At 57.1% G+C, this 25,006-nt stretch overlaps 1 protein-coding gene across 2 annotated transcripts; it reads right to left on the bottom strand.

Moving 5' to 3' along the window:
* Window positions 1-81: 81 nt before the first annotated feature.
* On the bottom strand, window positions 82-24,750 carry Sympk (symplekin). Of its 2 annotated transcripts, XM_042700396.1 has the most exons (27): window positions 24,615-24,750; window positions 22,856-22,979; window positions 22,637-22,702; window positions 20,872-20,925; window positions 20,719-20,792; window positions 19,935-20,061; window positions 19,169-19,418; window positions 18,240-18,410; window positions 16,898-17,137; window positions 14,225-14,379; window positions 13,698-13,848; window positions 12,531-12,735; window positions 12,140-12,290; window positions 9,746-9,981; window positions 9,116-9,197; window positions 8,903-9,016; window positions 8,136-8,283; window positions 7,600-7,760; window positions 6,451-6,559; window positions 6,183-6,283; window positions 5,683-5,773; window positions 5,250-5,351; window positions 2,250-2,437; window positions 1,674-1,850; window positions 1,436-1,531; window positions 1,022-1,330; window positions 82-295 (listed from the first exon to the last, which is right to left on the bottom strand). In XM_042700396.1, exons 2-27 carry the CDS (start codon window positions 22,958-22,960, stop codon window positions 155-157), a joined length of 3,804 nt encoding a protein of 1,267 aa, XP_042556330.1. In that variant the 5' UTR covers window positions 22,961-22,979; window positions 24,615-24,750; the 3' UTR covers window positions 82-154. The 2 variants fall into 2 exon arrangements, with proteins under 2 accessions (XP_042556330.1, XP_042556331.1); XM_042700397.1 differs by lacking the exons at window positions 82-295; window positions 1,022-1,330; window positions 1,436-1,531; window positions 1,674-1,850; window positions 2,250-2,437 and adding an exon at window positions 4,832-5,091 and having other exon boundaries at window positions 24,615-24,692.
* Window positions 24,751-25,006: the final 256 nt, after the last annotated feature.

The following is a 25,006-nucleotide window of genomic DNA, read 5'->3' as shown; positions in this document are numbered from 1 at the left end:
CCGGGGCGCGGGGCTTGGGCGCGCGGGGGTCCCCGGGCCGAGCGGCGCGGGGCGCGGCACAGAGGACGGGGCAGCGCGCCCTGAGCGCCATCTCCTTTATTTGTTTTAAGGCAAAGCCCCCGCCCGGCCCCCCGCACCCCCCCCCCCCGCCCCGTCAGCTGTTCCCCTGGGTCTCCGGCTCCCCCGCCTCCTCTGCGGCCGGGCTGGGGGTCTTGGCGGCTTCGTCCCCCGCGGGGCCGAGGCTTGGCGGGCTCCGTGGCTCCTCCTTGGAGGCGGGCGCTCCGGGGGCTGCCTCCTGCGGCGGGAAGGAAGGGCGGGGTTACCGCCCGGCCCCGCCCCACGGTCCTGCCCCGCCCCTCCCTTCCCAGGCCCCACCCTCCCCACCGTCCTGCCCCCGCCCCACCCCTCCCCAGGGCCCTGCTCCCGGCCCCGCCCCTCCCCTCCCCAGGTCCTGCTCCAGGCCCCGCCCCTCCCTGGCCCCACCCTCCCCACGGTCCTGCCCACGCCCCGCCCCTCCCCAGGTCCCTGCTCCAGGCCCCGCCCCTCCCCGGCCCCACCCCTCCCCACGGGCCTGCTCCAGGCCCCGCCCCTCTCCTCCCATCCCCAGGGCCCTGAGCTCCTGGCCCCACCCCTCCCCGGCCCCACCCCTCCCCACGGGCCTGCTCCAGGCCCCGCCCCTCTCCTCCCATCCCCAGGGCCCTGAGCTCCTGGCCCCACCCCTCCCCGGTCCCACCCCTCCCCAGGGTCCTGCTCCCGGCCCCGCCCCTCCCCCTCCCCATGGGCCTGCTCCAGGCCCCGCCCCTCTCCTCGGCCCTGCTCCCGGCCCCGCCCCTCCCCCTCCCCATGGGCCTGCTCCAGGCCCCGCCCCTCTCCTCGGCCCTGCTCCCGGCCCCGCCCCTCCCCCTCCCCATGGGCCTGCTCCAGGCCCCGCCCCTCTCCTCGGCCCTGCTCCCGGCCCCACCCCTCCCCACGGGCCTGCTCCCGGCCCCGCCCCTCCGGAGCCCCGCCTTCCCCTTCCCACCTTGGGCAGGGAGCCGTCGAGGCTGGAGTCCAGGAGCGCAGCCTCAGTCAGCCCCGAGTCGTCGTCCATGCTGATGAAGATGGCCGGGGTCTCGCCCTCGGGCCCCTCCTCCCGGAAGTCCACGGCCTCCTCGGAGGCGGGCGGGGGCCCGGGCCTGGCGGGGGCCGCGGCGGGCGCGGCGGGCTTCAGTTTCTGCTCCTCTTCCAGCTGCCGCTTCAGGGCCTTCTCCTGAGCCAGCCGCAGGCCCATGAGGTCCTGGGGGGGCCGGGGGGCCGGGGCGGGGGCCAGAGCCAGAGGTTCCAGGTCGTCCTGAGAAGGAAGGGCGGATCAGGGCGGGGGGAGGGGTGCACAGCGGGAGGGACCCCAGGGCCCTCACCCCCTCCGGGACCCCGCCCCACGGTCCTGGGACCTCACCTCCTCCAGGGGCCCGGCCTGAGGCTCCTTGGCGTCGGGCTCCTGCTTGCCGCTGGCCTCCAAGATGGTCATGATGGAGTTGGGGATGTGTGCTTGCTGGCGGAGGGCAGAAGGAGCTGTGAACTGACCTCGGACCTCGCAGGTGCCCTCAGGGGCGCCCGGTCCGCGGAGCCCTTCCGGATCCGTGGACCTCTCCCCCCTCCCGCCGTCCCCGGTCCCCGTGCCCGGCGCCCCGTACCTGGTGCGGGGTGAAGGAACGCACGTGCGCCAGCAGCGGCTCGCGGAGCTCGGGGCACTTGTCGAAGACGGCGCCCAGCTGCTGCGGCGGCAGCTGCAGGATGACCTGGAAGCTCTGCGGCTTCGTGCGCTGGCAGCACTTGATGAAGCCCTCCCACACCTTCGGGTACTTCCACACCTGGGCGGCAGAGGGCGCTGCTGGGCCGCCGCGGAGCCCGGCCCCGCCCCCGCCGCGGAGCCCCGCCCCGCCCCCTGCCGCCCTCACGGCCGCCTCTAGAGGGCGACGCCGGCCCCGGCAGTCTCCATCAGGCCGCGGGGGGGGGGGGGGGGGGGGAACCTCTGGAGGGCATGCGAACCCAGCCCAGGGGCCTCAGGCGCCGGGGCCCCTACTTCCACAGCCCCCCCCACTTCTAGGCTCCAGGACCACCGCACGGTCTTCCCGCGGTGGGCGGCGTCCCGCAGCGCGGGGACTGCACCCGGGCAGCCTCCGCCCCGTCCTGCCCTCCCCCCAGCCCCGCGGGCTGCAGGTCGGCCAGAGCAGCCTCCGGTGGAGACCAGGGCGGCCAGGCCGGGTTACCTGCTTCATGATGAGGCGGGACAGGATGTTCATGACGAAGCCCCCCAGGCGGGGGTACATGGTGAGGGACTGGATGACGGTCCTCATGAGCAGCATGGGCAGCGGGCTCTGCTCCATCAGCTGCTGCATCACCACAGCCAGCACCTCCGACGTGTACACGTTCCGCTCCGCAAAGCACAGGTTGGTGGCTGCGAGGCGGAGAGGGGGGGGCTGTCCTTTCCGCCCATGGCCCCCCCGGGATGTGGGAGCCTCGCCCCCACTCTAGCAGAGGGCCCTTGGGTGGGCACTGCCCCGGCCCTGGTGGAGGAGGCACCACGGCCAGTTCCTGGGTGCCTCGTGCCACGGTGCCACCATCTTAGCTTGGGGAGAAGCAGGGCACTACAGTGTGCCAGGAAGGGAAAGTGGAGGCCTCCAGAGGAGGGCTTCTGGGGGTGTGCATGATCGCGGGCAGCAGGCCCAGGGGCCAGATTTAGGGGACACAATGGTAACAGGGATGAAGGGGACAGTGGAGACAGGCCCCGGACCAAGCAAAGAGCTGGTGGCTCCACAAGCACCCATGAAGGCAGGTCCTGGGCTCTGTGCTCCCAGGAGCTGGGGGCAACATCCCCAACTACTGTGCTAACAGGGAGACCACAGGGGCTGCCCCCTGAAGCCCGTCACCCCCAAATACCACTGGCCATGTGAGTCCATCAACCAGGAAGTCTTTATTGAGCCAGGAGAGACACCCCCCCCCCCAATCCACAAGAAGCTAGGGGAGGACAAGGTGGTCTTAGAAAGGACAAAGGGGACCGCAAGGGGAGGCGCTGCAAGGAGGCAGATGGGAAGGCTGTTGAAGGGGGAGTAAGGACTCGCCAGGACCCAAAGCAGCACCCAGAGCCCCGAGACCTAGCTGCCTAGCACTGCAGATCCTACGTGCTCCCCCATCCCTTCCCCTTCCAGCGCCTCCACCGGCAGCCTCATCTTCTCTCCATGCGGCACCCAAAGGTGTTTCAAAAAGCTCAAGGGCCCCTTCCTTCAGCACTGGGGTGGCTGGAGCAGAACGGGCCATCTCCCTCATAAACCCTACTCTTGGCACAGTGTTCATCTTGGATCCTGCAGCCAGGCTGGGCCAGGCGGTCCCTTGGTCCTCACAGCCCTGCCATCCTAACTGCCCAGGGGACAAGGGCTGTTCCTGTCCCCACTGAATCCCAGCTTTACCCAGGACAGGACAGGGCTGACTGGAGATGTTCAGTAACTTTTTTTTTTGGTGCCAGTTGTGGGGCTTGAACTCAGGGCTTGGGTGCTGTCCCTGAGCCTCTTTTGCTCAAGGCTGGTGCTCTACCACTGAGCCACAGTGCCACTCCTAGCTTTTTCTGTGTATGTGGTACTGAGAAATTGAACCCAAGGTATCATGCATGCTAGGCAAGCACTCTACCACTGAGCCACATTCCCAGCCACACTTTAGTTTAGGTTTTTTGTTTGTTTTTGCTGTTGTTTGTGGGGTTTGAATTCTGGGCCTGGGCGCTGTCCCTCAGTTATTCAGCTCTAGGCCGGTGCTCTGCCACTTGAGACACAGCACCACTTCCGGTTTTCTGGTGGTTAATGGGAAATAAGAGTCACACGGACTTTGCTGCCTGGGCTGGCTTTGAACCATAATCCTCAAATCTCAGCCTCCTGAGTAGTTAGGATTACAGGCGTGAGCCACCAGTGCCTGGTTTTTATTTATTTTTTAAGGAGCCCAGGTTGGTCTGGGATTACAGGTGTATACTACCACACCCAGCTTTGAGCTTTCTTAACTGCTGGAAGATAGCTGGGGGGATGGAAGGGGTGCAGGGCATTGGAGGGGAGAGGACCATGTGCAGGGTGCCCAGGGCAGGCTAGGACTTGTCATCTGGTACAAAGTTATGAGTGGGCCAGAGCACTTGGAACCAAGCAGAGGGATGGGGGGGGGGGGGGGGGGCGGGGTTGGAGGGTGCAGCCTGAGACGGCTAGCTGCAGGTGTAGGAGCCCAGCTGTGTGCAGGCCTTGCACAAGGGAAGCAGGGTCAGGTTTGCTCAGCACTCCCCACCCATTTGCTTTTTCTACATTATGCTATAAGACTGGGCCAGGCCAGCTAGGATTCTAGTCTAGGTCCAGGAATTCCCTTGGGGGATCATAGTGTATGAATTCCCCTCAAATTGTTGACAATTAAAAAAGAAAAAAAAAAGGCCCAAGCACTCTCCTTCAAAGAGAAAATACAAACAAAAGGGGTGGTATGGTGCATGTAGTAGTGTGCCTGCCTAGCAGGTGGGAGGTTTGGGGTTCAAACTCCATATTACCACCAAAAAAGTGGGGTGTGTGTGTGGGGGGGTGGAATCTAAGACCATGCTTCTGAACCATGACCTTCAAAACCCTCCTCTGCTCTGTCTTCCCCTAGAGGTCTGGGGATCCCATACACCTTCTCTAGTCCTCTCCAAATGGGAGCGTGGCGGGGGAGGGGAGGAGCTGGGGGGGAGGGGAGGAGCTGGGGGGGAGGGGAGGAGCTGGGGGGGAGGGGAGGAGCTGGGGGGGCAGGGCCGGGACAGGGGATGTGGGGCAGCATCTGGACAGAGGGCACCTTGCTCAGGCGCACCCTATCTCACCCTGCTGTGTGGCCCTGAGTGACTCACTCAGCCCCTCTGGACTATCTCCTGTCTACCACATACTCACCAGGTGCCACGCGGGGTCACCGTGCCTCTGGGCACCACTCACAGCTCCCCTCATGCCAGCAGAGGCCCTGAGTGCCTCGCCTGCTCCCTGTGTTCCATGGGGCGAAGGCAAGAGGGCACCCTCATACCCCAGGACCACCCCGTGCCAGGCTAAGAAGAGGTGCATCAGGCCTTACCTGGGGGCGGACAAGGGCAGGGCTGTGAGCCTCGAGGGAGGGAGCAGGCTTGGGGTGGCAGAATGTAGCGGGGCCATGTGGGGGACCATGCAGGTGACCAAGGCGCTGCCCCCCTCCCTGCCCGAGGGGCTGCTGGGTGTGGGTATGGGGGGGCTCACCTTTGATGATGGATTTCATGTCACACTTCACAGAGTCAATGTTGTGCAGCGCAATCAGGAGCTCTCCAGGGTTCAGCGGGGACAGGGCTGAGTTTCCTTCGCCTGAAGTGGGGATTGGGGCGGGGGGGTGGGGTGACAGTACAGAGGTCGAAGTGAAGACCTGGCTCTGAGCCTCCCAGTGTCTCGGGACAGAGCAGGGAAAACACCCCATTCCTATCTGGTTAGAGCTGGTTAGCTCTGCCCCTAGGACCTCTGCAGAACAGGATTAAAGAGGCAGGGCAGCTGATGGACTGCGCACAAGGTGGCAGAAGGGGCAGGGAGGGGGGAGAGCAGGGCCAGCAGGTGGTGGACACATGTCCTCAGCTCCCACCCTCCCGTGCAGCCAACTGAGGGCCTGGCTCGCGGGACAGGATGGGACGGGACAGCCACCTACCGTGCTGGGTGCCCAGCAGGCGGTTGAAGACCTCCTTCACCACGATGGGGTTGAGCTTGATGAGCTTAGGCAGGGCCTGGATCACCTCTTTCTACAGGAAAAAGGGGAAAGGGGACAGGTTGAGTGCACCCCGAGCTATGCCCTGCTGACAGCCGGAGGGGGAGCATGGGGTGGGGGACGGGGTGCTCGCAGGTCGGGGAGCAAAGCTGGGTGGCCTGAAGTGGGAGCAGGGTAAGTTAGGTCCCCAAGTTTAGTACTAGAGTGCACTATGTGCCACTGTATTGTGGCTTGAGGGTTTTTTTGGGGGGTGGGGGCGAGGAGGCAGTAGGGTTAAAGCCAGGAAGGCGCTACCACTTGAGGCCTCTCTACTTCTGAGGTTCCTCATGCAGACAAGGTAAGGCCCCCTGTTCCCCCCCTCCCCCATCCCTCTCCCTGGCCCTCCCCACCCCCTCCAGAGCCCTGTACCCCAGAGGGGCACAGCGGGGCAGCCAGCTCCCCACCTTCTCCAGTCCATTGAGCACAGGGATGAGGAAGCGGACATCAGGCAGCCGCTTGTGGTAGAGGTCTCGAACCCGCTTCACCAGCTCTGGGGAGGGTGGCACTGTGGGAGGACAAGCGAGAGGCCAGGGTTGGGGTGAAGGGATCACTGAAGGGATGTACCTGGGTCGAGGGAGGTACCATCTCCCTTTAGACAGAGACACTGAAGCCCAAAATTGGGCCATGGCAGCCGCGGGAGGAGGGTGGGCTGGGGAGGAGGGCACGGGGCACCTTTATCAGTGAGGCTGTGCAGGCAGCGTGTGACCAGCGTCTCTGCTCCCTTGGGGCAGTTCTCCACCAGCAGCAGCAGCTCCGGCGAATTCATGCCCATCCCTCGGATCTAGACACACGGGGAGGAGCAGGCCAGGGTGAGCTGGGGGAGGGGACATGGCGGCCTCCTGGCTGTGGAACTCTTCCTGTCTTCCCCAGCCAGCCCTGCTCCCATACCCCACCGTCTGCACCTCCAATCTAACTGACTGCTCACACTCACCTGGTCCAGCCAAGCCAAAGCTTTAGGAGCAGAATGCAGGGAGCAGAGGCCCAGCACCCCTTGGATTGGTCACCCACAATGTGCAAGAAACCCAGGTACCCCTTGTCCAGAGGACTGTGCTAGCATAGGGCGGGCCCACTGGCCCCTTCTTGGGCCTGGAGGCTGGAAGAGCTGGAGAGTGTCCACAGGCCACTCTTCTCCACTTGCTCTTTTCATTCTTTAGAGACAGGGTTTTAGTACATATAGCCCAGGAAGTCCTGATTCTCCCTGGAGTGCTGGGATTACAGGTATGTACCACTACGCCCAGCAAAGACTTTTTTGCCGTGCTGAGGTTCCAACTTATAGGCAATTGCTCTACCATTGATCCACACTCTCACACCTACCCGTTTCTATTAGGAAATCTCTATAATATCAATAATAACTAGTGGGGGCAGAGATGGGACTACTTCAACTGTTTCAAGTCAAACTGCGAACGGCCAGCCATTCTGAACGGCAGGGGACGACGGTGGGGTCCTGGACTGCATCTGTGTGTGCGACCGGATGGGGGAGGGAGGACAGGAAGGTCTTGCTTTCTGCCTCAACAGCCAGACTGCATTAGCCACGTGGGAACCAGCTCATCAGTGATGGTAGCCCAAATGGCGATGTCCTGGGCGATGTCCGACTCCTGACTAGTGCTTGGCGTGAACTCGATCACCCCACCCCAACTTTTACCTATGGGGCAGGATCACTGTGGGCATGGAAGAGATCGAACATGAACCCAGGCCTGCCCAACTCCAGCTCTTAGCTGCTGAGCCACCACAGGTTTGGGCAAAGACTGCAGTGCCCGCCCTGTACCCAGCAGGCCAGGCAGCCTGGACGGGGCGGGCTGTGTAGCGAGCCTGGGCCCTCACCGGCTGCTCGATGACCCTCAGCACCGTGCGCTTGATGTCAGCGATGGCCTCTGTGTACACGGCCGCCAGCTCGTGGATCAGCTTGTGGTTCTGAGGTAGGAGGGCCAGGTAGAGGTACAGACACTGCTTCACCGTTTCCTCCGTCCAGGGCGCAGCCACCTCTGACAGGACAGGGCTGCTGTTCAGACTGGTCCCCTTGCCCCCCACACCTCATCTGCAGGCCTGTCCCCACTCAGGGAGTGACCAGAGAAGTCAGGAGCACTTCCAACTTCCTCAGTGCACTGAGCCCCACAGCGGCCAGGGGGCTGCCCAGCTCCATGTCTATCCCTTAAGGGATCACCACCCCATCTTCCGGCCCAAGCCCTGACTGAGTCCCCTTCCATTTAAGGGTCCCATTACACAGGGTCGCCCCTGTGTAATCCTGTGGGATGTGGGACCTGGACCCACCCCACTGCCATCCTTGTCCTCTGTCTCCCCCCCCCCCCCCCCGCCCTGCCCATGTTCTAAGGTCTAGTGCCTTCCTAGCAGGCACCGACCTGTGTCCTTGTCAGCTCCAAACAGCACGGATGGGGGGTTGGGATGAACCAAAAGCTGCAGGTAGTTGAGGGCGAATTTCTCCACGTACTCGCGCAGCTGCTCCTTCTCGTACATGCGCTTGATGAACAGCAGGGCCTGGGAGCGCACCTGGAGGAGAGCAGCAAGATGCAGGAAGAGGGAGGCGGGGCTGGGGTGGGCGCCACACCACAGCACTCATGCCTGCGGGGACCGGGACCCACTCGGGACCTGCAGCTTCCACCCATGGAGGCCAACTCGCTCCTCCAGGGATGCTCCTACCAGGCCGCCCTGGCTTTGGACATTGGCACTGCCTAGACTGCCTGTCACTAGCTACACCAGTGTCAGTCAGACTCCAGCTGCCAGGAGCCAACCAGAACCACAGGCTCATGGGAAGGGTGGGTGCTGAGTCTGGAGAGGGCGCAGTGGGTCAACAGCCCGTCAACCACATCACACAACATGAGGGCTCAGCTCACATGTTCCCTCCTGCAGGACACACCCACAACCTAACCCTGACGTGAAGGTCTCACCCAGGGCTTCCACAGCTGTTCCTGCCCTGCTCAGGCCTTTCGACCTTGAATGGAGCTAAAGTGCACCAATGTGGCGTAAGAGTGAAAAGGGCTTCTGCGCATGTGCACGCTTCCGCGCAGGTGCACAGGGTGGCAAGCGCCAAGCTTGCCAGGTGCCCTGGTTTCTCGGGAGCTTTGTGCCATTGCAAATGCTTGGTGGACGGGGGCGTGACACTGCTCACCTTGTCCTTCTCATGGGAGCTGAGGTCCAGGAGGACATGCAGGTACTGGAACTGGCGGGACGGGCGCTTGCAGATCAGGTCCCGCAGCGTGGACATGCCCAGGTAGGTGCGGCTCTGGAGGAGGAAGAAGCCAGAGCTCAGCGCACTGCAGACCCAGTCCAAAACGTTGGAACCCATGTGCCACCTCCGCCACCAGGCCTGGGAGAGCCTCACCTCATCCTCACAGTACTTGCGAATGACCTCCAGGGCGCTCTCAGTGATGAGCGGGGCCTCCAGCACCACCTTGGTGAAGATCCTAGGAGAGGAACACAAGGGCAGGGCTGCAGGTGAGGCCTGCAGGCTCGGGGCTATGGCTGACTCAGGAACTTCCTCTCTTGACACTTGTCTCCTAGGGGACATTCTCACCTCTCCCATTAGCTACAGCAGTGCGTGGGGGAGACAGGCGGAGGGAAGAGGCGGGATGTCAGATAAGGAGCCATGAAAGAGCACTGGTAGAGAGGTGGCAGCCATGTAAAGCGCAGGTAGACCAACAACAGACGGCAAGGCCTAGGTCTTGGCATGCTCAGGGGACAGTTACAAGACCAATGTGGCTAAGGTTTTGGAGGAACACAGAGGCTGGGTCACTAGAGGGCTCACCCCAAGGGCAGTGGAGAAGCATGGAAGATTCCTGGTGGGGAGAGAGCGTGTAAGATTTACACGATCAAGTGTCACCAGGGCTGGCCTACAGAGTGAGCAGAGGATCTACAACAGCCAAGAATGGGGCAGGGACTGGTAACCAGGGAATAGGGAAGCGGGCATGGGAAGTGGGACCCATGGGCCCGGTGGGCCCAGGCTGCCCCTCACCCGTCCTTCTGGTCTGGTCTCTCCTGCAGGCCAGAGAGCAGGCGCAGTAGGCAGGCCTCGTACTTGTCCAGTGTGCCTGAGGCACCAGCGGCTAAGTAGGCATTGTACTCCTGGTAGAGCCAGGCAAAGGCCAGGTCCAGGCGGGCCCGCACATCCTCAAGGATGAAGGACAGGACCTCGGCCTTGAGGCCTGAGTCAAACTGCGTCACCAGGCTGGCCAGGATCTTGACACGTACCTGACAGAGAACAGGTGGGTCAATCAGCAGGGTGGAGGAAGGATGCAGTCAGGGTACCCTGCAATCATCAGGAAACCCCAGCATGGACATGGTAGAGTGAGAAAGGCAGCTAAGCGTCCCCTGTCCAGAAGCTGGTGTGGTGGATGATAACGGTAAGAAACAAAGCCAACAGTCACCAGGGAACAACAGTATTTCTGGGAAGGGCCCTGGCTGTACCCCTCATCGCAGACACCTCTCAGGGAGGACACTGCTGACTAGAGGGCTGGTAAGATTTTTTTCATTGTTTTTGGTGTTGATAACTGGGGCTTGAACTCAGGGCTTTGAATTCCTGCTTAGTTTCTTTGTTCAAAGGCTAGTGCTCTACTGAGCCACACATCCATTTCTGCCTTTTTGCTGGTTAACTAAAAAGTCTCTTGTATTTATTGGCCCAGGCTGGGAACCTCTATCCTTAGATCAGATTCCTGAAGAGGTAGGATGACAGATATGAGCTGCCAGGGCCTGGACTGGAGGTACTTTTTTGGGCCTGGTCGCTGTCCCTCAGCTCTTCAGCTCAAGTCTAACGCTCTACCACTTGAGCCACAGTGCCACTTCTGGCCTTTTCTGCTTATGTGGTGCTGAGGAATTAAACCCAGAGCCTCAGGCATACAAGACAAGCACTCTACCACTGAGCCACCTTCCGAGCCCTGGAGGTACTTTTTAACAGCTAACTTATTTACCACTAATTAGAAACTAATCTCAATGAATGGAGGGAATGTTGCCTGACTGAGTTGACAGCAACAAGTGGCACAATCAGGACTGAAAAGCAGCTTTGTGGGCTGGGATCATGGCTCAAGTGGTAGAGCTCCAGTTTAACGAGCACAAAGCTTTGAGTTCAAAACCCCAGTATGTCCAGAATGTAAAAAGCAATCTGATTTGTGTCAAGTTCAGCACTAAAAAGTTAAGAACCACGAAGATATCATATGTCAGTAGCACACGCCTGTAATCCTAGCTCTTCAGGAGACTGAGATCTGAGGATAGCTGTTGGAAGCCAGCCTGGGTGGGAAAATCATTGAGATTCTTTTTTTTTGGTTGGTCGTGGGTCTTGTCTTGAACTTTGGGCCTGGGCACTGTCCCTGCGCTCTTCAGCTCAAGGCGAGCACTCTACCACTTGGGCCACAGCGCCACTTCCAGTAATCTAGTGGTTTATTGGAGATTAAGAGTCTCACACGGGGCTGGGAAGGTGGCTCAGTGGTAGAGTGCTTGCCTTGCATGCATGAGGCCCTGGGTTCGATTCCTCAGCACCACATAAGCAAAAAGAAACCGGAAGTGGCGCTGTGGCTCAAGTGGTAGAGCGCTAGCCTTGAGCTGAAGAGCTGAGGGACAGCGTCCAGGCCCAGAGTTTAAGCCCCACGACTGGATCCAAAAAAAAAAAAAGTCTCAGACTTTCCTGCCGGACTGTTTGAACTGGATCCTCAGATCTCAGCCTCCTGAGTAGCTAGGATTACAGGAGTGAGCCACAGGCGCCCAACAGTCTTTGAGATTCTCATCTGCAATTAAGTACCGCACCCCCAAAAAAGCTGCAAGTGGTGCTGTGACTCAAGTTGTAGAGCACTAGCCTTGAGCAAAAAAAAAAAAAAGCTCAGACAGTACCCAGGCCCTAAGTTCAAGTCCCGTGACTGGCACAAATACAAAAAAAAAGAAAAAAGGCTGGGTGTCAGTGGCTTACTAGCTACTCAGGAGGGTGAGATCTGAGGATCACAGTTCAAAGCCAGCCGGGGCAGCAAAGTCTGTGGGACTCTTCAATTATCCACTAGAAAACCAGAAGTAGCGCTGTGGTTCAAATGGTAGAGTGCTCACCTTGAGCTAAAGAACACAGGGACAGCAGTCAAACCCAGTGTTCAAGCCCCACGACTTACCTCCACAACAAAAAAGAGCCAAAAATCTAGGATGGAGACCCCCCCCCCCCCCGCCCCCAGCTCAAACCTTCCAGGCCCAGGCCTGGGGTGATGACCATGTTTGTGGCTGGGCCTTTCCAACTTGCCCTCAGACACAGCTGCTACCTCTGCCTCCACTGGAGGGGTAGTGGTGAGTGGCAGGCTGGGGCTGCAGTCAGGAAGGTGACTTGGGGGTTCTTGGCCCCTGGGAGAGGGGCTGAGGGGGACAGGCTGGGCAAGAGCACCTGGGCCGCTCCACTACAGGCCACTGCCTTCTCGGCCCGCAGAATCCGCTTCACAGCACCCAGCTTCATGGCCTCCACCTGGACATCTGTCAGGGGCTTCAGCACATCGCTCAGACGGAATATCTTCTTGCGCCCACCAGCACCTGCCAGCCTGTGTGGGAGATGGATGGGGCAGTGACTTTGTGTCCCTTCTGCAGCCCAGCCTGGGGGGGGGGGGGCAGAGATACTGTGCCCCTTCCACGGCCTCCAAATTCCATGCCTCAACCCAGCACAGTCAGGGGATGGACGACGATGAAGAGGCCATTGTGTTTCTGTCACTAAGACAGTGGCTGGGGCACTGACGTTAGAAAGCCTGCATTGCAGGATGAGGCCCACCTAGAGGGAGACTCACCGGGGCTGTGTGACAGGGATGATGGGCTCCGGCCGCCTCTTGGCCTGGGGTGCCTCCTCCTCCAGTGTGGACATGGAGCTCAGAGAGCCCACCACCGAGATGGCCTGGCCCTGAGCCGACAGGCGCCTCTTGATCAGGACACTCTCTGGCTTCACCACCTTTTCCTCCTTGGGCTCCTCCTTGCACTGCTTGGTCTGCTCCACACCTGAGAGGCAGCCATGGGCACCCAGGGAGTCAGGCCTCACCCCCCACTCCTGGCCCTGGTGCAGGCCAGCTTCGTGCTGGGCCTCAGATGGGCAGAATGAGCCCAATCCTGCCCCCACCTAGCCGGAAGGGTTAAACTAGGCACCTTATGCCACTTGCATGTACTGGCAGCCAGGACAGACACATGACAAGGCCTGAGCCTTCACCTGGCCCTAACAAGGATACGAACGCCTCTGTTCACAGTGGCTCTGCTCATGATGGCAGAGAGTGGTGTACTGGCGGAAGGGGACACTGGTGACAATGAAAAGCTGCTAGTGTATATCACACACAAAAAAAACATGGTGTGTAAAAGCAGCCAGACACAGATCCGTGCACAGCAAGTTCGAGGAAAGGCATGCTGGGTGCAGGGGCAGCCACACCTGCACTCAGAAGGCCAAGGCAGGATTGACAGCTCAGGACCAATCTGGGCTCTGTGGTGAGATCTTACACGAACAAAAGAAGAAGCTACACTCATTTATGTTGGCAGAAATCTGTATGGGAGTTGTGTCTGGATATGAGGTTCCCTGAGTGGTCACAGGAACGAATCGGGGGAACGTTCCAGAGTGGTGGGAACAGCTTCTGTGTTGCTCTGGGTGGCAGTTCCACCCCGTGTTCACTTTGTATGTGCTCACTAAAGTATGCATTAGAGCCGTGCACGTTGCTGCTCATACCCATCAAAAACACTGCTGAGAGCAGGGAGAATGCTGAGGGCCGGAAGGTTAAGTGACCTGAGAGGAACAGCTATTTAGGTGGGTGATATTTCTGGTTCAGCTTGGACCAGGTCAGTGGGAAAGCCTGGGGCCTAAAAACATTGAGCACTCTGCAGGACCTGTGCTGCCTGACAGGTCCAGAAAGCATGTGACTTCACGTCCACGAACTTGTGCAGGCACTCTCTTCCAGTAAGGAGCCCCGCGTGACACCCACCTGGACCCAGCCCTGCAGCTGTCATCTGTGTGGCCATGAGGCGAGCCAAGTGCTTGATCTGGGCCTCGGTGCCGGCGGACTCCACAGGGGTGTAGATGGCTTGGAAGGAGGCAGGCATGGTCTCGGGCAGGTACACCATGCTGATGAGGACCTGACAGGCAGGGAGGAGAGCAGCACCTTCACTGTAGCTCTCCAGGCACTGGTCCAGGCCCAGGCCAGCTCGGGGGGAGTGACAGTGACTAGGGTTTTTGTGGTACTCAGCCTCCTGGGAATCAGAGCCCCAATTTCAAACCTGTCTGCAGAGTCCCATTTAAAGCAAAGAGAAGGTGTGAATGGGTGGGTTCAGATGGGGACTGGACCACACAAAGAATCCATTGGCTGGTGCTGACAAGTGACCTCCAGGACTTAAGAATAAGAAGAGGTCCAGCAATGGGGAGGAGAGTACCCCAGAATGAGGTCATTGGGAGGAGGGAGGGCAAAGGATGAGACCCTTCCTCTTCCCAGGAGAGACAGCCCACCATCCTCACCAGATTAGCCACATTATCAGGCGTCAGCAGAGGCTGCAGAAATTCTGCTGTAATGTCTGTGTCTGACTGGCCTGAGATCTGGGCTGAGGCCTTTGAGGTCCCTGACGGGCCAGGATCCAAGTCCTTGTCCTCATCATCTTCCCCTAGGTTGGGCTCTGGGTTGGGGTGAAGAAGACGGTAGTTAGAGAGGGCAACAGGCCCCATTCCCAGGCAGGATTGCTTAGGCAGTCCCTGCTTTCAGCCTGTCTTAGCCAACAGGGACTTGCCAATGGTTCCAGATTTTGGCTACAGCCTTCTCCTGGCTCTGGGGGCAAAGAGGCCACACCTCATGAGCTGATCCCATGAAGCCCCAGAAGGAATTGCTAATACTATCATTCTTTTTTTGGTTGGTCATGGAGCTTGAACCCTGGGCCTGACCACTGTCCCTGTACTCTTCAGCTCAAGGCAAGCACTCTACCGCTTGAGCCACAGCACCATTTCTGGTTTTCTAGTGGCTTGTTGGAGATAAGAGTCTCACAGACCTTCCTACCCAGAATGGCTTTGAACTGCAATCCTCAGATCTCAGCCTCCTGAGTAGCTAGGATTGAAGGCGTGAGCCACTAGCTCCTGACAACAGTATCATTCTTAACGCTATTCCTGTACTGGGATTTTATTTATTTTTTCTCCAGTCCTGGGGCTTGAACTTGTGGCTTGAGCACTGTCCCTGAGCTTCTTTGGCTCAAGACTAGCATTCTACCACTTGAGCCACAGTGCCACTTCAAGCGTTTTCTGTGTATGTGGTACTAAGGAATCCAACCCAGGGCTTCACACATGCTAGGCAAGCACTCTACCACTAAGCCACCTTCCCCACCTTGTACTGGGATTTTTATTTCTGACTATTCTACTCCTACCTTTTTCTTGTGCTGGTAGTGGGGCTTGAACTCAGGGCCTCCAGCTCTCACTCAGCTAGTACTCTCATGGCTGACACTCTACCACTTGAGCCACATCTCCACTTCCTATCCTCCCCTTCAGGAGGTGTGGCTGAGCCAGCCATCAGCCACTCCTCGTGGTGCACCTCTGTAATTCCAGCATTTAAGAAACAGATGCAGGGGCTGGGAAGGTGGCTCAGTGGTAGAGCGCCTGCCTTGCATGCATGAGACCCTGGATTTGATTCCTCAGCACCACATAAGCAGAAAAAAAAAAGCCGGAAGTGGCGCTGTGTCTCAAGTGCTAAAGCGCTAGGCCTTGAGCTGAAGAGCTGAGGGACAGTGCCCAGGCCCAGAGTTCAGGACCGGACCCAAAAAAACAAAAAAAAACAAAAAAAAAAAGGGCTAGGTAGGGAATGTAGCTCAGGGGAAAGTGTTTGCCAACACATACAAGGTCTTGAGTTCAATTCTAAGGAATGAATTCTCTAGAGATATAAGAAGGAAAATACAAACTGCATCTAGAACATTTTATGCTAGAAAGTAAGACATGTTAAAAGTGGGGGAGGGGGGGTAGTGGTGGTAGAGCACTTGCCTTGCACAAATGAGGCCCTGGGTTCGATTCCTCAGCACCACATAAGCAGGAAAAAAAAAAGAAGCCAGAAGTGGCTTGTGGCTCAAGTGGTAGAATGCTAGCCTTGAGCTGAAGAGTTGAGGGACAGCACCCAGGCCCAGAGTTCAGGCCCCACAACTGGACCCCCCCCCAAAAAAAAAGCGGGGGGTGGGGGGGGTCCACAGGGAGGACTGGGAATGTGACTCAGTGGTACAGTGCTTGTCTTGCATGCATGAAATCCTGGGTTTGATTCCTCATTACCACACAAACAGAAAAAGCCAGAAGTGGCAATGTGGCTCATATGGTAGAGAACTAGCCTTGAGCAAAAGAAGCTAAGCGACAGTGCCCAGGCTCTGAGTTCAAGCCCCAGAACTAGCAAAAAAAAAAAAAAAAAAACCAGACATCAGACATATTACAAGGAGATAGAAGCCAACTGGCTAAATATTGAGCAATGTGAACAACATAATAGCAATGGTAACAGATTAGTATATTGAAAATAAGAACCCAGGGTTCCTTAGTGATAAAAGAAGGCAAAATGACAAATAATAAATACAAAAAAAGGAAAACTTTTTTGTATCCAATATAGTTACAACAGAATCAGGCAATTATCTATGTAACTGTCTAGTCCTGCATTGTACTTTTATTTTTTTTTTTTGGGGGGGGGGTCCAGTTTTGGGGTCGGTCGTGGGGCCTGAACTCTGGGCCTGGGCGCTATCCCTCAGCTCTTCAGCTCAAGGCTAGCGCTCTACCACTTGAGCTACAGCGCCACTTCCGGCTTTTTTCTTTTTGCTTATGTGGTGCTGAGGAATCGAACCCATGGCCTTAAGCATGCAAGGCAAGCGCTCTACCACTGAGCCACCTTCCCAGCCCCAGTGTACTCTTTTTTCGTTGTTGTTGTCAGTTGTGGGGCTTCAACTCTGGGTCTGGGTGCTGTCTCTGAGCTCTTCAGCTCAAGGTGAGCGCTCTATCACTTTGACCCACAGCGCCGGTTTTCTGGTGATTAATTGGAGATAAATAGTCTCATGGACTTTCCTGCTCAGGCTGGCTTTGAACTATGACCTTAAGATCTCAGCCTCCTGAGTAGCTAGGATTACAGGGGTGAGCCACCAGCACCCAGCTCCACAGTGCACTCAAGTAAACACACCAGCCTCAGCTCACCCAGCTTCATCTTCTTGAGTGTGGAATCGGCATCATCCCGGGGCCGCTTGCGGGCGTCCTTGCCACTCGGCATGTTGCGGGCGATCTCCGCCTGGGGTGTGCCCAGGTCCACCAGCAGAGTGGTGATCTGGGCCTGGAATTCCAAGGAGGCCGGGTGCTTGAGCACACTCAGTAAGTGCAGCTTCAGGTTCTTGCGCACGCTGCTCACCTGAGATTTGGCCAGTGTTGGGGGCAGGTTGGCTGTGAGGAAAGAGGCAGGAGCTCTGTGTTGTGGACAGATCTCTGAGGGTCCCTTGTGCCCAACTTGGGCAGTAATCTTACAGCTATATCCTAGGGAAGCTGCTGGGCCCTCAGGAGAGTGTGACTTTTCTAAGGCTAAGGCTTCAAACTCTTGAGAGGCCTCCATAGCATTAGTCCCTGAAATGAAAACAAACTCAACCCCCATTTTACTAAATGCAAATTCACAGGCCCCTCCATCTCCAGTCTGAATTCCAAATGTTTCCCCTGGAGAGAGCAGCCTATACCCACCACCTTCTCCACCAACTTCCCACTCGGTCACCGCCACAACTCATGCTGGTCTGTTACCCCAAAGATTTCCCTGGGCCTGGCAGTCACCTTGGTGAACCAGTCGCCCTTGCTCCAGAGCCAAAGAGGATCCCTGTAATTTTGCCTGCCCAGGGTTCACTGCCTGTTCCTCGGTCAACACTACTCCCATTCCCCTTTGAGGAAACCACCCTGTCCCCATCCTCTGTCCAAGGATGCGTGAGACCAGGGGCCAGTGAGAACACGGCGTTCCACTGGTCACTGTTGATTGGCCTAGAGCCAGGCTCATGCTCACTGCTCGGCCAATCAGAGACAATGAGCATCAGCTCTCAGACTTTGGCTGGAATCATAGGGAAAGGGACACTCTTTCTCCTAGGGTTGCTAAGTCGATGGAATAGAGGGTTGCAGCTTTGTGGGAGCCATCTTTGATGCCCCAAGGAAAGAGCCAGAGAATGAATCCAGCATGGTGGACGTTAAGTCAAGAGTTGGAGAGCACCTGATCCCAGACATACTTCCTAGTGGACATCATATGCAAAAGAGGACAAAGTATTATTAACAGCCTGCTCTGGAATGAAGGCAGGGAAGAGACTAGAACATGTGAAAGGGTTTCACAGGAACTACATATGCTTCAATAGTCAAGCCAGCTTCCAAGCAGGTTTGGGCCACACCAAAACCTCCCATGTGATGGAGAACCCTTTCCTATGCCCATGGCAGCTCAACTGACTGGTCAGCACCTAGGGCGCACCACCGGGCATACACTTCCTCATGACAGGGGCAAAGTGGCAAAGGCTCAACCCACCGTGCAGAGTCTCATAGGCCTGGATCACTTCAGACATGAACATGGGTCTCTGGCGGGCGATATTGGCGAGGGAGCCCAGAGCCGTAGTCAGGTTGATGGAGGAGATGGCTGGGTGCACCATGAACTTGAGGAGCTGCTCCAGGGCTGCTTTGCCCTCCTCCCATAGCACATCTAACGCAGGAGGGAAAGAGAACCTTGAGCCCTCAGGGGCCCTTTCCCTCAGACCTTTGGCGAAACAACCTTAGGGACTGAAAAAAAGGTGAGGTCCTAGTAATCAGGCATTTATGACTGGCTGGAAAAACCCAGAGAACATTTGCTGACAGTCTAGAAGCACTGTTTTCCCTCTGGAAAAAGACCAGGGGACAGGGGAGTTCGATTTCTTGTGCCACTTTATAGACTTCTCAACACAAAATATGTACATAATAATTTGACGACTTGCAATGAAGAAAGCCATCAGCGCCCTCCACCGGGCCCTTCTGCCAGCCCAGGCCAAGGAGACTGCTCTTGTCAACCTTTGTACCAAAGGAAAGCCAAGTTCAGAGGAAACTGTGAAGGTCATAAAGTGGTGAAGCTGGGACTTGGCCCTAGCATCAGATCTTAGCAACTGTCATTAAAACTTACTAACCAGTGGGCTGGGAAGGTGGCTCAGTGGTAGAGCGCTTGCCTTGCATGCATGAGGCCCTGGGTTCGATTCCTCAGCACCACATAAGCAAAAAGAAAAAAGCCGGAAGTGGCGCTGTGGCTCAAGTGGTAGAGCGCTAGCCTTGAGCTGAAGAGCTGAGGGACAGCGCCCAGACCCAGAGTTCAGGCCCCACGACTGGACCCAAAAAAAAAAAAACTTACTAACCAGGGAAGGTAGGGGGCAGGGTGGGGAGAGGAGGAAGGGAGGGGTGCATGGCCCTTATCACAGGACCATGGCCAGCACTCACTGTACTGGATGTAGGGGTGGTCTCGAGGGATGCGTTCCAGGCTGATGTCTTGCTCCTGGCGTCGGGGTACCTCTGAGTCAGCCACACGAGGCGACAGGGTGACGATAAGGCCCTCCACAAACTTGATGGCATGGGTGCGGATGCCATCGTTGTCAGAGTCTAAGAGCAGAATGATGTCCCCAGCCATGGCCGACACCATGTCCCAGCAGGCCTCCTGGAGATCGTTGATCACCCGGGACTTCACCATCCACTGCCAGAGGGGTGAGAGGAAGACAATGCATCACTCATGGGGCCTCTGCTGCCATCTGGAGACACCAGGACAGCTATGTGGTTAACAGATGCTGAGTTCCAGCTGCCCCCAGCTCAGTGCTGGGTGGTGGACAATGGGCTCCAGACAGTGACAACACAGCACCCAAATGTCAGATCTCAGGGTAAAGGCATGAAACCAATCGCTCAGGTGGTGATATGGCTTCCTTATTTCCCCAACACTGACCAGCACCCCAAGACAGCGAGGCCTCCTCACATCTCAGGCCATGGCCCACATTCACCCGACTCATGACTTAGCACCACCTACCACAGCTGGGCACAAGGGAAGGCAGGGGGTGGGGGTGGGGGGGAGAGGAGAGGAGTGTTTGCTGAATGTGCTAAACAGCAGGCAACACTTTATGCCTTGTCTGTGCCCATCCTGCCCACAAGAACAGGCTGTGACCCTGGCTTAGATGCCAGGTATGTCTGCAGGGAGGCTGGGCAGCCGGGAGGCCCTCACCTTCAGGGCCACCTTGTAGAGCTGCGTCATAGTGAGGATGGCCTTCTTCACCACGTTCACGTTCTCATCTCGCAGGAGCATGTTGAGGTTGGCGATCAGTTTTAGCAGCAACTCGATGTCTCGCTTGCTAGGGTGGGGAAAGGGCAAAGGCAAGGTGGTGTGGGGTCACTGCTGGGACGCTGGGGTCCAGGCAGAAAGGGGTAGAGCAATTAGGGCCCATGACCCAGAGGAACTAAAAAAAAAAAAAAAATGCCGATGCCAGTGGCTCATGCCTATAATCCTAGCTACTCAGGAGGCTGAGATCTGAGGATCAAGGTTCAAAGCCAGCCCAGGCTGGCTCTTATCTCCAATAAACCACCAGAAATCTGGAAATGGTTCTGTGGCTCAAGTGGTGGAGTGCTCGCCTTGAGCTGAAGAGCTGAGGGACAATATCCACAATATCAAGCCCCACAACCGACCAAAAAAAAGAAAAAAAGAGCTGATCCAGACAACAGGAGGTAGATAAGGCCAATACAGCCCTGACAGCAGGACAGAAGGATGCCTACACCAGCACAGTGGCAGAGGAAGTGACTGGAAACAGCTCCTTCTGTATGCATTCTAGAAGTAGGGTGGGCCGTGCCTACTGAGGAGCGCATTGGAAGTGTAGGGGACCTGAGGAAACCTCAGCTGTCCAGGGTCTCCATCATGTTAGGTCCTCACTGGGGAGTCAGGTGCATGGGAGAGTCTCAGAGGATGCTATGTCCGGGGTGCCAGTGCTCCCGGCACTGCCCCTCACGCCCCTTACCATGCCTCCTCGATGAAGCCAATGACAAATTTTCGCACTTCGATCGACTTGTCTGCTTGGAACGCGATGATCTCCTGCAGAGGGGTCCGAGAGGGGTTACACACCAGGACCTACCTTTACCCAACACCCCTCTCTCACCCCGCCATCACTCACATCCAGGAAGTTGTCCAGCAGCGTGGGGTCTTTGTTAATGATCAGCTCCTGGACCTGGAAGGAGCGGGGATGGGAAGAGGAGGACATGCACAAAATCAGGACCTGATCAAAGCAGAGAACAAGCAGGGGAAATAGCTTGGGGCTCCACAGAATCTCCAGACACTACTTCGCTCCACCCAGGACTACAGCTTTTTCTGAGCAACTGATTTGCCCTCCCTGAGGTTCAGCTGGCTACTCTAACCTGTAAACATCAAGCTAAAGGCCTGGGGGGAAGGGAGGGCGGGCACAGCGGAAGAGGCTACAGAAGGAAGCACCAAGGTGAAAGTCCTGGTGGGACGCAGGCTGAGGAGGGGTAGCCTCAGAGCTCCTTCTTGGATGTGGCAGCCCTGCCCATCACATCTCCCCACTTCACACTGCATCTTTCACAAGACAGCTTACAGAAGGGCACTGGTGGCTCCCGCCTGTAATCCCAGCTGCTCAGGAGGCTGAGATATGAAGATGGAGGTTCAAATCAAGCCCAGGCAGAAAAGTTCATGAGACACATCTACAATCAGCTAACAAAAAGTCTGGAACTGAAGCTGTAGCTCAAGTGGTAGAGCGCTAGCCTTGAGCAAAAAAGCTCAGAGAGAGTGCCTAGGCCCAGTTCATGTCCACCAAAAGAAAGCAGCTAGGCAGGCACTGGTGGTTCACGCCTGTAATCCTAGCTACTTAGGAGGCTGAGATCTAAGGATCGGGGTTCAAAGCCAACCCCAGCAGGAAACTCCGTGAGACTCTTAGTTCCAATTAACCACCAAAAAAACCAGAAGTGGAGCTGTGGCTCAAATGGTAGAGCGCCTTGAGCTGAAGAGCTGAGGGACAGCACCCAGGCCCAGAGTTCAAGCCCCACAATCAACAAAAAAAAGGTACTGGTGCTGGGAACATGGCTCAGTGGTAGAGCGTTTGCCTTGCATGCATGAGGCCCTAGGTTCGATTCCTCAGCACCACATAAGCAAAAAAAAAGAAGCCAGAAGTGGTGCTGTGGCTCAAGTGGTAGAGCGCTAGCCTTGAGGTGAAGAGCTGAGGGACAGTGCCCAGGCCCAGAGTTCAGGCCCACGACCGGATCCAAAAAAAAAAAAAAAAAAAAGGTACCTGTAACAGTGACACCATTTCCCATACCCCAAGACCTGTCAGGATCTGTGATTTCCCTAGACTGGGGTGGAGGGGGAAGGGATGGTAGGAGATAAACAAAGGAGGAGGCAACAATCCTTGATAAGAATGTTCTCATTACCTTGCTCGTGTGATTGTAACCCCTCAGTACAGTATTTTCACAATTAAAAACATCAAAAGAAGCCGGGCGCCGATGGCTCACGCCTGTAATCCTAGCTACTCAGGAGGCTGAGATCTGAGGATGGCAGTTCAAAGCCAGCCAGGGCAAGAGAGTCCGTGAGACTCTTATTTCCAATAAAAACCACTAGAAAACCGGAAGTGGTGCTGTGGCTCAAGTGGTAGAGTGCTTGCCTTGAGCTGAAGAGCACAAGCACAGCACCTAAGCCTAGAGTTCAAGCCCCACAACCGACAAAAAAAAAAAAAGAAAGAAAGAAAAACAAAAAAGATTTCCCTAGACAGTTTCCCCACAGCCCTCTGGGAAGGAGGGAAGGACACTAAGAGTATGCCCACAAGGCACTGAATTCTGCCTCAGGCACAGATGCCAAGTGTCGGCAACAGTGTTGCTAGCAGCATTCCCCATCCCTCCCTTTTCTGCCCAGGTGGGTGTCCTTGCCCTCACCTGTTTGAGCACTGTGATCTTTGAGTCATTGGTGATCAGCGCTGCCTGGTTCAGGAGATCCACCACCTGGAAGGATGGGAGGGAGGGCCAGGTGATGGAGCAAGCCTCAGCAGCCCCAGTGGACGCCTGAAGTTATTCTAGATGGCTGACAGCTTGGGGTGTCGTCCACAGGCAGGCAGGAGCTGCACCTCTTGAATTCCAGCTGTCTACCACACTTACCCTCTCTGAGGTGGTCATGCCATCAATGCCTGGCCCTTCCTCCTGGGTGAAAAACTGGGATGCCACGCTCCGGCGAGTGACACTGTCCCCGCTGGTGCTCGCCATGGCTGCTGTCAGACACTCCCTGGAAAAGGAGCCAAGTCAATCTTCACTTGTGGACTTTCACCCATGAAGGGGTCAGCCTTCCTTCCTGTCCTTTTGACAATGCACCCATGTCTGGCTTAGGTTTAGGTGCCCAGAGTATGTGGTGGTGACAGTGAAGTCCCAGGTCAGAGACAGAACTCTACCTTATCACTAGTACTTTACACATAGGAGGCTGACCACAAACACCACTGAGCAATGACCAAACCTAGCAGGCTCCATGCCTCCTGTCTCTCTAGATGAGGAAGAACACACAGCAAAAGTGTGTGTGTGTGTGTGTGTGTGTGTGTTGGTCCTGGGGATTGAACTCTAAGCCTGTGTGTGCTTTCTTTTTTTAAACTTAAGGCTAGTACTCTATCACTTTGAGGTACAGCTCCACTTCTGGTTTTCCTGGTGGCTAATTAGAGATAAAGAGTCATAAGTAGTTTCCTGCCAGATCAGGCTTTAAACCCAGATCCTCAGATCCCAGCCTCCTGAGTAGCTAGGGTTAGAGGCAGGAGCCTGGAGCTTGAAGTGTGTGTCCCCAGCTGGGGCTTGAACTCAGATTTGTGTTATCCTTTGGTGTTTTCCTCTACCATTTGAGTTGCACTTCCACGTGTAGCTTTTCCTGAAAATTTTCAATCTGAGATTGATTAAACCGACAAATGAACAGAGGATCAACTGCTTCCTATACAATCAACACTCGTTCACACTTGTCATTTACAGTACATCAAAGTTCAACACACCAATAGATACTTTCCTCATGATCTGTTCTTCCATTAAAAAAAAAAGGTGCAAAGCATTTGATTCCCTGAATATATTGTAATTTTTTTTCAGCTATTCCTCCTAATGAAGAACACTTGGAATATGTCAAATCGGTATTAGGAAGGACGTCAGGGACAAACGCTCACTGTCAGTCTCCCACAGAATGGCTCTAGGAGGATTTTTCATTCATTCAACTGATAACGACTGGGGGAGAAGGGAGGTCCTCCAGGGTGTGTGTAATGGGGTGGTGAGCTAGGGACACAACACCCACTGACACACCCGGTCCCTGCCCGCCTTGAGTTCCTGAAAACGGACACAAGCCTCACAGCACCCAAAATAAAGGTCTCATAACAAATTAAGACCACGTGTGCTAAGAAGGAAAGGCGCAGGGACCTATGAGAACGCGGAGCCGGGGGTGGGGGGGGGGTGTCTGGCGACGTAGGGCGGGAAAGGAGGGCTGAGCAGAGGAAGTGACGTTGGTGCTGAGCCCCAAATAGGGAGCTAACAGGGCAGAATGGGGGGTAACCAGGACGTGGCGGGCTGAGATGCCAGCCAATGCAAACACCCGGGGGCGAGAAGGCGCGTGGCGAGTTTGGGGGATGGGGGGGGGGGCCGCGAGGCTGGTGCTGCTGCGTTCAATGTAAGCAGAGCAAAGACGCAGAACGGGGGGCAGGCGAGGCCTGCGGCGCGGACGCAGCAGCGAGGCCGCGATGGAACTTCGCGCCAGGGCACTGTGGAGCCCAAGGATGGGTCCCAACAGGGGAACGAACGGGGTGGGGGGGAGGTCCCCCCAAACCCACCCCCCGCCCTCACTCCCCGCAGCAGGCCTCCCCCGGGGCCCGCGCCCCGCGTCTTCACGCCGCCTCACGCTCACCGCGGCTCCGGCCTCCGTCCCCCTCGCGCCCCCTCAGCAGCGCCGCTTCGCAGGCGCCGCCGCCGCCGCCGCCGCCATCTTCCGCCTGCCGCCGTGACGCTGCGCACGCGCCACAGTCTCAGGACCGTCGGGAAATGGAGTCCCGACGGCGGCCCGCCCCTACTGCGTGTGGAGGGGGAGGCCTCGGCTGAAGGGGCCTCCATTTCCGGACCTCGCGCGCTGTGCCTTCTGGGAAATGTGGTCTCCGGGCGGAGGCGCCGAGCGGAAGTGACAGCAGAGCCTTCTGGGAAATGTAGTTCCCCGGCCGAGCGGCGGGGAGGGCAGCCTTCTGGAGTCCCTAGACAGCTGGCTGGCTTTATTTGAGTGGAGAGTGCAAGGCACGAAGCTCCCGA

This window comes from Dipodomys spectabilis, unplaced genomic scaffold (assembly GCF_019054845.1).
Source record: "Dipodomys spectabilis isolate Male_0828 unplaced genomic scaffold, ASM1905484v1 ptg000266l, whole genome shotgun sequence".
Taxonomy (NCBI): domain Eukaryota; kingdom Metazoa; phylum Chordata; class Mammalia; order Rodentia; family Heteromyidae; genus Dipodomys; species Dipodomys spectabilis.
This window is presented reverse-complemented; position numbering and strand designations above follow the sequence as displayed.